The 14,474-nt window shown below is 31.0% G+C and overlaps 1 protein-coding gene across 5 annotated transcripts in view; it reads right to left on the reverse strand.

Annotated features, from left to right (window-relative positions):
* Positions 1-14,474, reverse strand: part of LOC127702668 (meckelin-like) — a 61,225-nt gene that overhangs the window by 3,867 nt on the left and 42,884 nt on the right. For all 5 annotated transcript variants that reach the window (XM_052206961.1, XM_052206962.1, XM_052206963.1 and 2 more), the window contains 8 exons: positions 12,802-12,974; positions 9,971-10,225; positions 8,236-8,674; positions 7,647-7,855; positions 5,668-5,787; positions 4,613-4,720; positions 2,027-2,129; positions 289-431 (listed from right to left, as the gene is read on the reverse strand). In XM_052206961.1, coding sequence (XP_052062921.1) covers positions 289-431; positions 2,027-2,129; positions 4,613-4,720; positions 5,668-5,787; positions 7,647-7,855; positions 8,236-8,674; positions 9,971-10,225; positions 12,802-12,974 — 1,550 coding nt within the window. The remainder of the gene's footprint in view (positions 1-288; positions 432-2,026; positions 2,130-4,612; positions 4,721-5,667; positions 5,788-7,646; positions 7,856-8,235; positions 8,675-9,970; positions 10,226-12,801; positions 12,975-14,474) is intronic.

Genomic DNA, 14,474 nt, shown 5'->3' on the forward strand with positions numbered 1-14,474 from the left:
CAAAAAACCACAATTTTGATTGGCTGTTCATGATTGTTTCCTGATTGTCTCATCATTTTTTTCATGTAGAATTTCACAAAATGTGTTTTAGGGCTTTTTTCATGATCACGATCGTCCAATCGTGACAAGGAGTCAAATTCGTGTAGTTCACGCCTAAATCATGAAAATAGGCAGGTATGCCTAAAAAAGGTTTTTACATATATCTCAGCACTATTAATTCATCCTTATCAACAGTAAACATTTGAATTAATGTATGCATTTATCAAATAATTGTAATTTAAATCTTACCTCTGTGATTAGATATGTGAGCACTCCAGCCAGAACAAAATTTTGAAATATCAGATCTATTATACAGAATAGTAGTGTATCAAATACCACCAAGGCTGATTCGTTACCATAAAACAAAGCTCTGTCAAACGAATGACCATCATCTATATAAAAAAAAAACACATAAAGCTCCATTGATTTCAAGGCCCCCCAAAATTGTAAATTCAGAAATATTCATTATGATATGAATATTGCAAAAATTGGGACGAGATAGGTTTTGCAAATTGAAAAAATAATTGGATTAAATTTTGATAGCATTATTTGTATCCAGCATTTCCTGAAATTGCAATAAGTATTCTGGCATTTTTGTAAATTGTCATTAAAAAAAATATCAGTTACCAAGTTTAAAAATCTGAACATCAGTATCATTTATCTGACTTTTTGATATCAGCCCAAGAGCCGAAAGGAATGTAATGATCTTTTTATCGTATACCTTAGCAGAAGAAATACAGACAAGAACTATTTTTAAAACATTGAAAAAATGCATTTGTGCTATTATTTGTTTTGCATTTTTCATGATATTTGTCCAGTTTCCTAATATTTGTTTTTTTCTAGCCTACTTTGATATGTTTTTCACTAAAAACGTACTATTGAGGTAAATTTTTGGGAATTTGCTGAGTGACTTTGAAATGCCATGCGATAATGTTACAGAAAGGCATGCGATAATAGCCAGTCGCAGTTAATAAATTTTTCGTATCAGCCTGCTAAGCACCATTTTGAAAAATATGGAATTAACATAAATTTAATGCTATTATCAAACTGTATAAATTATAAGTTATTTGCTCTTAGTATAAGATAAATTGATATATGCAACTGAGAAGAATCTTTATCAAAAAAAGTCCACAGTTGTATACTAATGCAAAGTATGTCAACAGTTACCAACATTTGAATGTCATCCTTATATAACAAGAACTCTATGGTTTTCTAGAGTAACATTTTCTAATAATTTAATTTTGGATGTAACATTTCTTATGATTGGCTAAAAGTTTTTTGTCTATCAGCTCATAGACATAATTTTGTCATGTGACCTTTTTTCATGATTTACTCGAAATAACCTCAAAAACCTCATGATTTATTCGAAATATTCTCAAAAATGTGGTGCACACTTTTAAATAATCCACTACACGGGTTATTCAGGGTGTACCACATTTTTGATGTTATTTCTTCATAGAGAGAAAAAATATTCCAGTCATTCCTTAACTGAAACACAAAGTGACATAAAACAAGATTTCTATGCAGTAACTAAATGTCGTTGCTGTTGTATAAGTTATAACTGTGAAAAACGGTTATAAGGAGTGAGCATGCTGTAATGGGCTAGGGATATACAAAGTTCAACAACTCCATCAAAAATTGTCAAATCAAAATGACAGTACAGAATGGTCATCTACACATGATAACAAACAAATTCTTCCCATTTTTGGGATTACTTTGGTAAACGTTAACCACAAATGTATATATTCAACAAAGTACAAATTTTCTATAGACTTATTTGCAAACTCAAGAAAATATATTTTTTCATCATTCCACGATTGCATGAAAATGGATACCAATGAAAATAAATTAATCCACAGTATATTACATTAATATAACATACATTTTTAAAAACAAAACAGGTGCATACAACACTGATGGTCGTCTTGCACAAATATTTAGAACTCAAAGTAAAAAAAATCTTATGTTGTTTGCCTATTGGACATACCATTATAGAATATTCCTTTCTCTGAAGCATCCAGAAATTCTGTGTCCATAATACTCTCTAAAAGTGTTTTGTCTTTGACCACATAGTCTATTTCTTTTAATGACTGTAATTAAAATGTAAATTATAAAATTCATCTTTTGTCTTGCACTGATTAACTGTCAAAAATAAGCAGCCTATCGTCTTGAGTCATGTATAGGTATGTCTAAGGAGGGAAGTCAGCTGATACATGATGAGGCAATGATACAATCAAATGTCAAGTTTTTAAGGATCACTTCATTATTCAATCAAGTTAATGTCAAGTTTTTAAGGATCACTTCAATATTCAATCAAGTTAATGTCAAGTTTTTAAGGATCACTTCAATATTCAATCAAGTTAATGCCAATAGAAATTTCTATAGAACAATCTAATAATTGGTGTTAAAAATTATTTGTGAAATATTGTTATTAAGAATAAACAAGAGTGCACACGCTGAAATGTTTCGCCTACTATAATGACCATTGATTTTATGTTGATAGTCCTACATATAAACCGATAAAGTTTTACTACAAGTATCACATTAACATTTATGATCCAAGAAAATGAGGTCAAGGTCAGAAAAACCAAGCCGGAAATACATGTACATCTTTAATACAATCCCTCCATACACAGAATATAGATGACCTATTGCTTTTAGTATAAAAGAAACAGACCAAACCATGGAAATTCTATATTGACCAATGAACCATGAAAATGAAGTCAAGGTCATTTGAACCCTGCCAGACAGACATGTACACATTAAAATCATTCCAAATATAGTTGACCTATTGCTTAAGGTATCTAAGAAAAAAAGTTAACCAGGAAAACTGAACATTGACCAATCAACCATGAAAATGAGGTGAAGGTCAGATGATACCTGCCAGACAGACATATACACCTTACAATCATTCCATACACCAAATATAGTTGACCTATTGCTTAAAGTGTAAGAAAAACAGACCAAAACTTAACATAAGCAATGAACCATGAAAATGAGGTCAAGGTCAAATAAAACCTGCAAGACTGACATGTACATCATTAAATATTTCCATACACCAAATATGGTTGACCTACTGCATACAGTATTAGGAAAATAGACCAAAACACAAAAACTTAACATTTAGCAATGAACCTTGAAAATGAGGTCAAGGTCAAATAAAACATGCCAGACTGACATGTACATCACAAAATATTTCCATACACCAAATATAGTTGACCTACTGCATACAGTATTAGAAAAACAGACCAAAACACAAAAACTTAACATTGAGCAATGCACTGTGAAAATGAGGTCAAGGTCAAATAAAACTTGCCAAACTGACCAAAACACAAAAACTAAACTATGACCACTGAACCATGAAAATGAGGTCAAGGTCAGACGACACCTGCCAGTTGGACATGTACACCTTACTATCATTACATACACCAAATATAGTAGACCTACTGCTTATAGTATCTCAGATATGGACTTGACCATGAAAACTTAACCTTGTTCACTGATCCATGAAATGAGGTCGAGGTCAAGTAAAAACTGTCTGACGGGCATGAGGACCTTGCAAGGTACGCACATACCAAATATAGTTATCCTATTACTTATAATAAGAGAGAATTTAACATTCCAAAAAATCTGAACTTTTTTTTCAAGTAGTCGCTGAACCATGAAAATGAGGTCAAGGACATTGGACATGTAACTGATGGAAACTTCGTAACATGAGGCATCTATATACAAAGTATGAAGCATCCACGTCTTCCACCTTCATACACATAAAGCTTTTAAGAAGTTAGCTAATGCCGCTGCCACCGCCAGATCACTATCCCTATGTCAAGCTTTCTGCGACAAAAGTCGCAGGCTCGACAAAAATCTGTCAAAGTTCATGTATATAGAATTAATACTTTTCAATTTGATCTTTATACAAGGAAATACCTTATTACTAAAATAGCATGCAAAGAGAATCTTTAAATTAAATTTTTAGATACATAAAATTTAAATTTGGATAACCTCCAAGAATTTTTTTTTTTTTTTTAACTTTTTGACAATTGAAATATTTTAAGAAATTCAGGAGTAGACACTGTTATTCATTTATTTAGTGATACACATGTATATCAATTTCAATAGTTGAAGAACACTTTGTGTTTTATTGCTAACAATGTATCAATTTTACTTTGTATCAATTTATTAATACAAATTTCTGTGGAAAAATGTTTGTTTAAATTATTTTAATTAATGATTACAGACTGCCACAGAACATATGAACAAGATAGATAGAATATGAAACATAAGTAAAAGCAACACTTTTCAAAATAAATCTTAAAAATACTCAAAAGTTGTTTGTAAAAATTCTTTGATTTAAACGGAATGTAAACAATAGCATAATCCCTTACTAAGAATATATTTTACATACATTCTACTTCTCTACCCCTGGATAGATGGCTCATTTTTGTAAACAGAGACCCTCAGCCTGTTACCTCAACCAGCAAGTAATAGTAATAAAACATTTATATGTGTGAAAAAGAAAGAAAAGATAACTGTACACAGATTGATGATACATAAGTGTATTTTATTTACTCACATGATCTACAAATCCAGCAAGGAATTTATTTACAACATTATATGCCTGAGTCTTTGCACTAATTATAGCATCTTTTGATTTCCCAGCAGCCCCCACTGCACCAGCTCCCTGTAAATATTCATGCAACATTTTACTTCAGAAATTATTGTCTATAAAGAGGTTTAAAGACACTTTTTAATTCTAATTAACCATGCATAGAATTTCAATTGAAATTTACCAACCACTAATCAGAAAGTTTATCAGAAGTGCGTTTTGACTCTTTTTCATACTAACATTTCATCTAAACATTAAAGGCCTAGATGCAACAGGGAAGTCATTTCTAATTCAACAGGTTTGAAAATTTTCATTGGTATTTTTTGGTTTGAAAAATGATATTCAGAATGTCCCATGCAAAATGGATTAATTTATAAATGAATTGAATAAAATTTTGTTTTTGGCTAATTGTGAAATTTAATTGTTAGTAAAAATATTTTCACCTTATCTGTCATGTCTAGAACCCTCCTGAAATGATCATTCTTTGAAAATTTATTTTCAAGCATGTAATAGGTAGCATGATCAAAACTGCAGTTTCAAGGGTAGAACTGTTTATAAGTCCCTACAGCTTCTGTTTTAGGGCTGTTACAGATTTAAATGCAGGGGGATGGGAGGAACTTTTTTTAGACCCGAACCACCCATAATATAAAATTCTCAATTCACCTAAAATTCTAACAAAATTCTAAAAAAAAATGCAATTACCCATATTCTGAGTGCCTCCAATCCCCGGCCCATGCATTTAGATCTGGAACAGCCCTTTGATAAAACTTTTAAACATAACTTTATTGTTATTTCTATATCTACAAATGGATTCTGTGCACAAGTTCAATATTGAAAATGATTTAGATCTAGAGCGGTAGCCCGAGTTTTTAATATATTATTTCTGACATTGATATAAAAAGGTATATAGAAGTGCAGAAGAAGAATAATCTTTCAAATGGTTAAATATCCAAAACAATAGTTTTTTTTAAGTTACATAATATATAGATCTTAATTTTTTTAATGTCCTCTCTTATGCTTACCTCTAAAGCCACAGGTAACATTACTGTCTCATACTTGACTCTTAATTTTCGTGGTAATGCCATCATAAATGTCTGTTGCTCTGTATCTGGTAAAAGTCCACGCTTTCCACAAAGATCTTCCTGCATTTCAAAAAGTATGGAACTAATTTATAAATTCATATTGTTCATACTTCTCACTATATCTATAGAAATATTTTGTTTAAACATATCTTAGTAAATAGCAACTTAATACAATCACCAATGTTTCTCTCTTTCCTCTTTCTGCATTTTTCAAATGTTTTTATGTCACTTTAAAAATAACCTATAAAGTAACTTTGTTTGTATTTTCAATCTTCTACATGTTTACCCTTTACAGTACTGTAAATTCAGAAATTATTGCGATGTTTTTATTATTGCGAAAACTGCGACAGGGTTATAATCGCAATAATTTAAACTCATATTTTGAAATTTTTTATATGAATTAAACAGGATTTTTCTCAATAACGCAAAAATTAAAATCGCATTTTAGTCTGAAATGACAAAATCGCAATAATAAATGCACGCAATAATTTCTGAGTTTACAGTATCCTACCGTAGTCTATGATCGGTCATAACGTTGGTTCGTTCGGATTTTGTTATTGTACTTATCACACGGGAAAACTCCGCATTGACGTCACTACGCTAATACCAGCGTATAAAATTAGTGCAGAATACATTTTTTCTACACTTCTAAATAAAATGATATTTCTAAAGATATGTTTTCATTATTATTCTTAAGTATTGTACAAAAATGCAGATTTTCTAATGGCCATTTCAAACCTGACTTCCGAATGCCTAAAAGCATTTCAGAACTTAAGAAAACCCCTCTTCCGGCCTCCATTGCTTTGTTTACATTCCATTGAGCGTCATCAATCTTAATGGCAGACCAAACAGGCCAAGCAAATCGTATTTTTAAGAATTTCAAAATGGCAAGCACCTTACGTCTTCCGCGATTTTTCCGCGAAAAAAAACATCCAAATTGAAAGAAAAACTTTGGGAAACAAACGATAATCATGCCATGTTTTTGTTCAGGAATATAGAGTAGGTTAAGAAAAAACAATATACATATATTTTTCATAAAAAAAAAATTTGGTTTAATATAAAGAGATCGATATTCTGACCATAAGTAAATATTCATATAAAATTCCATTGATGTCAAATTTCATGGCTAATAATGAGTTTTCCTATTGAATAATCCCCCAATTTATTGCAAACTATTTCAAAGCAATATCATACAAACAAATAATATAATTGCCTTGTACTAAAAAATCACCTAATTGACAGTAGAGCAATTTGATTGGATATAACGATTCAATGTGTCACGTGGTTTTGAAGCCATTAGAATTTGAATGTAAACAAACCGGGTCAGCTGCTCCCGTATGGAACAACATCGTACATTCAGTGACTGAGAAACAATTATGAGTAACCAAGCTTGACAATACACAGTAATAAAAAAACAAAACTAAGTCGACAGAAAAATAAAATAAAAAATGGCCTTAAGTGCACGACTTACCACCATTGCGGGATATATTATTTTACAGTTTGTATTGATTTTATCTTTCTTCTTCAATAGTGTGTTTCAGTAAGCTTTTTCATCTGCCTCTATATTTATTATAATGAGGATTTTCTTATTTACAGATGTTTCTTTTTCCATTCTACTTCATATCAGTCTAGTTTTTTTATTTCAGCATTTCACTTTTCTATTTGTGGTATAATACTTTTATCAAGTCTGTTTTGAAATCTTTCTGTTACTGAAACCTTAATCTGAACCTACCCCTAAACATAACCCTTATCCAATCCTAATCTTATTATACCAGGTATGCCTTTCACAAAAATCTTAGGACTAAAATTGATTATAAATATATCGAGTTGTTCATGACATCAGAGTAATTTTTGTTGTAAGATTTTTTATGAAACAAAGGCCAAGACCCCTAAAAAGATTGAACCTCCATAATATGTACCTCCTCTCTCCTCATCATATCAAACATATCTCCCATGTTGGTATCAGCTTTCCCATGCACTGATTTTCCATGGACATAATATCCAAACTGAGCATGTGCCATTACAAACACACTGATGTTACTCATAGAGCAAAGATCCACAAATTGTCGAACTTTATCTTCAACAAATCTCTCATATATCAATGTGAAGAAAATCCACTGACAAATGGCTACAGAGAAAAAATATTTTATATATAGATGTACATTGTAATTGGTTATTTTATGGAAATGTTTATAGACTTCATCTCCAACTCATGCCAAAAAATGTAAAAGAAAAAACAATGCTAAAACTCAGTTCTTATGATAGCATGATTAAAATTATTATTTAAACTTGCAGATTTTTGTGACATATATATACAGATCAAAGTTTTAACTTATCAGCATATTTCAATCAAATTTGAAATAAAATGAAGTTAAAGATGGTTTTTCTTATGTTTAACAAGCTAATTTAGGATTTTTCCAACAAAATAATTTGAAAATTAAGAGCATTTCAACATCAATGGTTATGAAAACAATATTTTACCCAAACAAATTTGTCATTCATACATACCAACTAAAATATAAACTGATGCTCCTATGGCATATCTGAACATAGTACTATCTACAGCCCTGTATGAAGTTGTATCTTTAATGATCCTGCCATCTGGATCTTTGGTCGCAACATTTTCAAACCCAACAACATTCAGGAAGAAAATAACAGCAAAAATCTGGAAAATCTGATTAATTTTTCTTAGTGTCTGAATTTCATTCCATTCATTTGCTACAAAATAAGTACGCCAAATAGACACATTACTTCCTGTTTTCTTTTCCGAGGTAGCAACCATATGTTTTGGTCTTTCCCAGTCGATTAAGAATACATCCGCTGTACACTGCATGATTATCATGTGAGCCATCTGTAAACATTTCAAAGCAAATCCCGTTCCAAACAATGCCAGCCATTCACGTTCTGCTAATCCTGTGATATGGAACAAGAAAACTGTATTTTGTCCCTACAAAAAGAATTAAAGTTTATAAATTGTTTAATATAAGCATATAAAAGGCATATCCATCCATGAAATGTAAAAAAAAGAAGATATTTTTCAAATCTGTTGAAAGTAAAACGGTTGTATTTAATTTACTTAACATTTGAATTTATACCTCTTTTACTACTATAAAATATAAATATGACAATTTTCTTATAAGTTATAACTAGACATAAATTGTAAGAAAACATAAAACAACTTCTTTATGAACAGATTTACCATTTGAAAGCAGGATAATCCATTAAGCATATGATTTGTATATTAAGCTTATCCATTTTCAAGAATCATAATAAGAAATGTATAATTCCATAGACAACTTTTTAAAAAAAAAATAAGTCACTTTTGCAATATTATTATATCTTAGTGGTGAATTATACCAGCTTAACAAACGAAAACTGTTCAGAAAACAACCTTTTTCTAAAGTTTAGTGGTCCTTATAACAAGATAATGGTTGATATGTGAAGGAATTTGTGATCATTGCCATACCCACATTGTGTAAAGGGAAACAACTCCAGTTAAAATTATGTGAATGGAAAACCATCTATTATTCCGGGGTTTCCACGATACAATTTGATAGAAAATCAATAATCAGCTGATTGCATTTTATAGCTATTGGCAACATGTGGACTAATTAATAAAGGTGTTGATTGTATTGTTTAATAAAATGGGGTTAAATGGCTTCAAATGTCATCTAAATGTTTGAAGCATAGTTTTACATCTCCTCATTTTCTTTTAACGATGGTCCGCAAAAAAAATTGCTATTGTGATGAAAAATGTTCAAAAAATCTCTGACTTTGATAGAAGTGATTGTTTTCAAGTGGGTACTTTCCAATCGTTTTAGCGGCACACGTGTTTGGCCCATAAAAAAAATATGTTATGAAAAAAAATAATCAAAAGTAAGAAAAAATCTGACATTAGTCTTTATACTTCAACTAGTCGGGAAGTATCGAATAAACTTATTGAAGATTACTTCCGTGTTCCCAGAAGTAAAAAATTATGATTTCATGATCTATTTTGCATTTTACTGTATATTTTAAAAAGTAAATGTTTGTTATAATTGATTGTTTATTTATTACAATGTAGATTAAAAAATAGATATGTAGAATTAAAGAAATAAAAAAAGAAGGAAAATTTTTAACAAAAAAATATTTTCATGTTAGTCGGCGAAAAAAATTAAAAGTGGCGAAAAATATATTGTTTTGGCAAAAGAGGTGGCGAAATAGAATATTTATCCAAGGGAAACTCTGTATTTATCACACTGACCTTGAAGAATGTCAGGAAGTAGAATGCTATACCAAATGTAATCACAAAGAAGACATTAGCCAAAGATCCTGATACAAAGAACAAGAAATTGATGATCGTCTGAAAGTCTATTGCTGGTTTTCCCGCTCTTTTTGACCACACCCATGTCCTGTAACCAGCATAGATAATACTCAGGGTTGACAGTGTTCCTACAGAAATCTGAAAATCTCGTCTGTATTTGTCAGTTGAATATTCATAATCAACTGAAAACGATGTCTGAAAATGAAATATGTACAATGGGACAATTAATTAATCAGAATTAAATATGTATGTCACATAATTTTGATATTTCTTAGTACAATCTAATTAAGATAAAATGCTTCGCTGAGCGCAGCTGGATACGACAGCAGAGGTCCAACCCTGAACAGTTGGGGTGAAAATGGACACAATATTTGCACTTGATACAGGTCTGTATTTGGATTGTAATTAAATATTTGACAAAAATTAGGTTTCTGACATCAAATAACTGTAGTCAAAGAACTTAGAATTGGTTATATGATTTGAATTTATATTCAATTTTTTGCTTTTGTGACATACACTATGCTGTTGCGTATTGACCCCCCCCCCCCCCCAAAAAAAAAAAAAAATTTGTTTGTACAATTTTGTTTTTGGATTACCTCCCATACACTGCTTTTAAATTGTCCATTAACCAGAAAGAGAGATCCATACACTTAAACACAAGTTATTGTCTGGAAGTTACAAAAATGCTTATTTCTGGCCCCTAATTCCTTAACTTTTGGTACCATAACCCCCAAAATCAATCCCAACCTTCCTTTTGTGGTATTAACCCTTATGGTAAAATTTCATAGAGATCCATTCACTTAAACTAAAGTTATTGTGTGAAAACCAATGTGTCTTCGGATGACGACGACAACGACGATGACACCAACGTCATACCAATATACGATTTTTGGGGTCGTATAAAAAACAATTCCCCATCAATAATTTTCTTAAAAGATATTCAAATGATATTTGAACATAATGCATTTTTAATCCATGTATGCACACAAAGAAATAGTATGCAAATGCTGCCTACAAATAAATGTGGATAGTGTCCACATGTGGACACAGATGATGCCCCCACTTGCATATCATATAGTTAGAAAGGGACATAACTAAAGAACGGTAAAAGTGACGATACCCAAATTTGAACTTGATCTGAGTTTTGTGGTAATAAGCATTGTGTGTAAGTCTCATAACATTTGGTTGAGGCTAACTTAAGTAGAGAACAGAAACTAAAAATTCAGCAATTTTTCTATTTGTAAACACGCATAACTCTAGAACAGTTGTGTATAAGTTTTATAACATTTGGTTGAGACAAACTAAAGTTAGAGAACGGAAACAAAAAATTCAGCTATTTTAATGTTTATAAAGGGACATTACTCAAGAATGGTAAAAGTGTCGCCACCAAATTTCGTACTTAATCTGTATTATGTAGGAATAAGCATTGTGTATAAGTTTCATAACATTTGGTTGAGGCAAACTAAAGTTAGTAAACAGAAACAAAAAATTTGTACTTGATCTTAGTTTTATGGTAATGAATATTGTGTAAAGGTTTCATAATGTTTGGTTGGGGCAAACTTAAGTTACAGAATGGAAACTAAAAATTTTGCAATCTTTCAATTTATAAAGGGGCATAACTCAGTAATGGTTAGAGTGACACTACCCAAATTCAACTTGATCTGCATTTTATCAGTGGAAGTCAAAATTAAACATTGCATTGTATAAAGCATTGATTGTAGTTAATTCAACTATAATCATGGACAAAGGAAGATAACTCCAATTTTAAAAATTACTTGATATTCAGAAGAAAATAAAAATTTTGCAATTTTTCCATTTATAAAGGGGCATAACTCAAGAACGGTTAAAGTGACGCCACCAAAATTCAAACTTGATCTGTTTTGGGGTAATAAGCATTGTGTATAAGTTTCATAACATTTGGTTGAGGCAAACTCAAGTTAGAGAACGGAAACCAATTTTGGAAAGTACGTACGTACGTACAGACGGACAAGGGTAAAACTTAATGCCCCCACCACTACGGCGGGGGCATAAAAATAATCCTTCCACCTCAGGGCAACATGTAACCATATTGAAAACCTCTTCTCTTATGGGCAAACAGATAAAAAGATACTGTAAATTCAGAAGTTATTGCGAGGTTTTTATTAATGCTAATATTACGACTGGGTGATATTGCAATAATAAGAACTTGCATTCTGATATCCGATACATTTTCCTGAAGTCGCATTAATCAATCTCGCATTTTTGTCCTTTTTTTTAAAAAATCGCAATAACAAATGCATGCAATAATATCTGAATTTACAGTAATATAAAATCAGAAATAGGTGTATAACTTCAAATAGTGTAGTCCAGCCTGAGCATGGATTAAGATCAATTGCTGATAAACAACAATGTAACAAAAACAAATGATGCAGATGAGAGATCCTGTACCACAACCCATTAAGATAAATACCTAACACTCCAATAAGTACAGTTTGTAAATCAGTAGCCTAGTTTACAAATCAATAATCACTAGAAAAATTCTCTCCACCCAATCATTTTGGTTTTTTCCATTCAACTTCAACTTTATTGGAACCTCGGGACTTCATTCATGTGTCACGCATAAATATAACACAGTGATATCAACATAGTGTTTACATAGATTACAAAATTGTAGTTTTGGCAACATGGTCCACTGAAGTATAAACCAGGGCAGAAAATAATAATAGACCAATCACATCCAAGTATTTGTTAATATGTAAATCATATATAAGTTATTCACTAAAGATATGTACCGATATTGATGCTCCCTGCTGTGCATCCACAAGAGACACGGTTCCATAAGTGATAGAGATATATGGTGGGAAAATCTGGCCTGTACTAGTACTTCCTACTAACTTGAGATTCATACTTATAGACTTCACATATCTGACATAATCTGGCTGAGCACCAGCTGTTGTTGCTGCTCCTAAAAACAAACATTCAGTTAAGGTTTTATATCTCTATACCAGTAGTAATAAAGGACAACTATTGTTAAGATTAGTGATTATCTTTATCTTAAAAGTTTTGTTAATTTGATGTTTATGGTAGATAGTCTCTGTTAAAGGAGTAGGTTAACGAAGGGTTAAAATTGACCATCAGATTTTAATTTTTTTTTAAATCAGGTCAAGATACTACAAATTTCACATAGAAATATTTGTATTACTATTGATATAAAATAACTTCTTTTTGACACATCACATTATAAAATAACAAAGAAATGACTCCTTAATTGTGCAGAATTTGTGTTGTAAAGTCAGTTTTGGTCCAATCTCACCAAAACATATAACAGTTTTTAGCATAAATTACTATGGCTGCAACTCCTGATCCAGAAAATGTTTGTGTCCAGAGATACATTATAATGATTGGTACCTTTTGGTTAAAGAACATTTTATGTCTGAAAAATGCACAAAATCATTGTATTTTGACAATATATTCAAAATGTGCTGACTTTGGAGCCTATAATGTACTCTGATGAAGAATATTTGCTTTTATCCAGCAATAAGGATTTTGAAATAGATCAATTCAAGAAACAAATTACGGGCCTTTGATGTTTAATAATATAAGTTTAAATTCAAGGCCATATTTGGCCAAAAGTGAACCTTGTCCTTTCACAACTGATCTAGACTTTGGGCGATTTAGAGCTTGACATACTGTAAACATGCATAATTTTGCTGGCTGTTATTATTGACAATTACAATAATAATCAATATTAGTTTATTTTACACAGAACAATAACTGCACCTTTCATATCAATATTGGTTAATTAAACAGACTATTCATGAAGGGAATATCTCATTGAATTTTTACATGATTGCCAAATTAGCATTAATAGCCTCCAAATCAAAGTTCAACATTTACAGTATCAAAGACAGTTTCTATTGTTAAGGACTATTTTTTGACATTTACAGTATTATTAACAGTTGCTGAGGACTATATTTTGACATTTGGATGTCTAGATGTTTCTGGTGTTGCTGTCTTATTGATGTGGGCCCCACATTTGCTCTTATTCATTGTACAATTCAGAAAAATAAAACTGAAAGAGATGCATAAATCAGCTCTTGTTGGTGGGGAGATTAAAGATATTAATATTTTCATTTCCAGATTTTAATGGTAAAAGTTGTGTTTCGTAATGTTAATATGTATCATCTAATAAAATGCTCCGCTGGGCACAGCTTGATACGACCGCAGAGGTCGAACCCTGAACAGTTGGGGCAAGTATGGACACAACATTCAAGCTTGATACAGCACTGAATTTGGATTGTAATTAAATATTTGACACAGCATAGGTTTCTGACACAGAATGAATGTGGTCTAAGAACTTAAAAAATTTTAATTTACCTATTCAACCATATCATTATTATTTGCTTTTATATATAAATCAGAAATAACCAATTTAAAATGGAAAATTTTAAAGAAAAAAAATTCG

This window comes from Mytilus californianus, unplaced genomic scaffold (assembly GCF_021869535.1).
Source record: "Mytilus californianus isolate M0D057914Y unplaced genomic scaffold, xbMytCali1.0.p SCAF_5, whole genome shotgun sequence".
Lineage (NCBI taxonomy): Eukaryota > Metazoa > Mollusca > Bivalvia > Mytilida > Mytilidae > Mytilus > Mytilus californianus.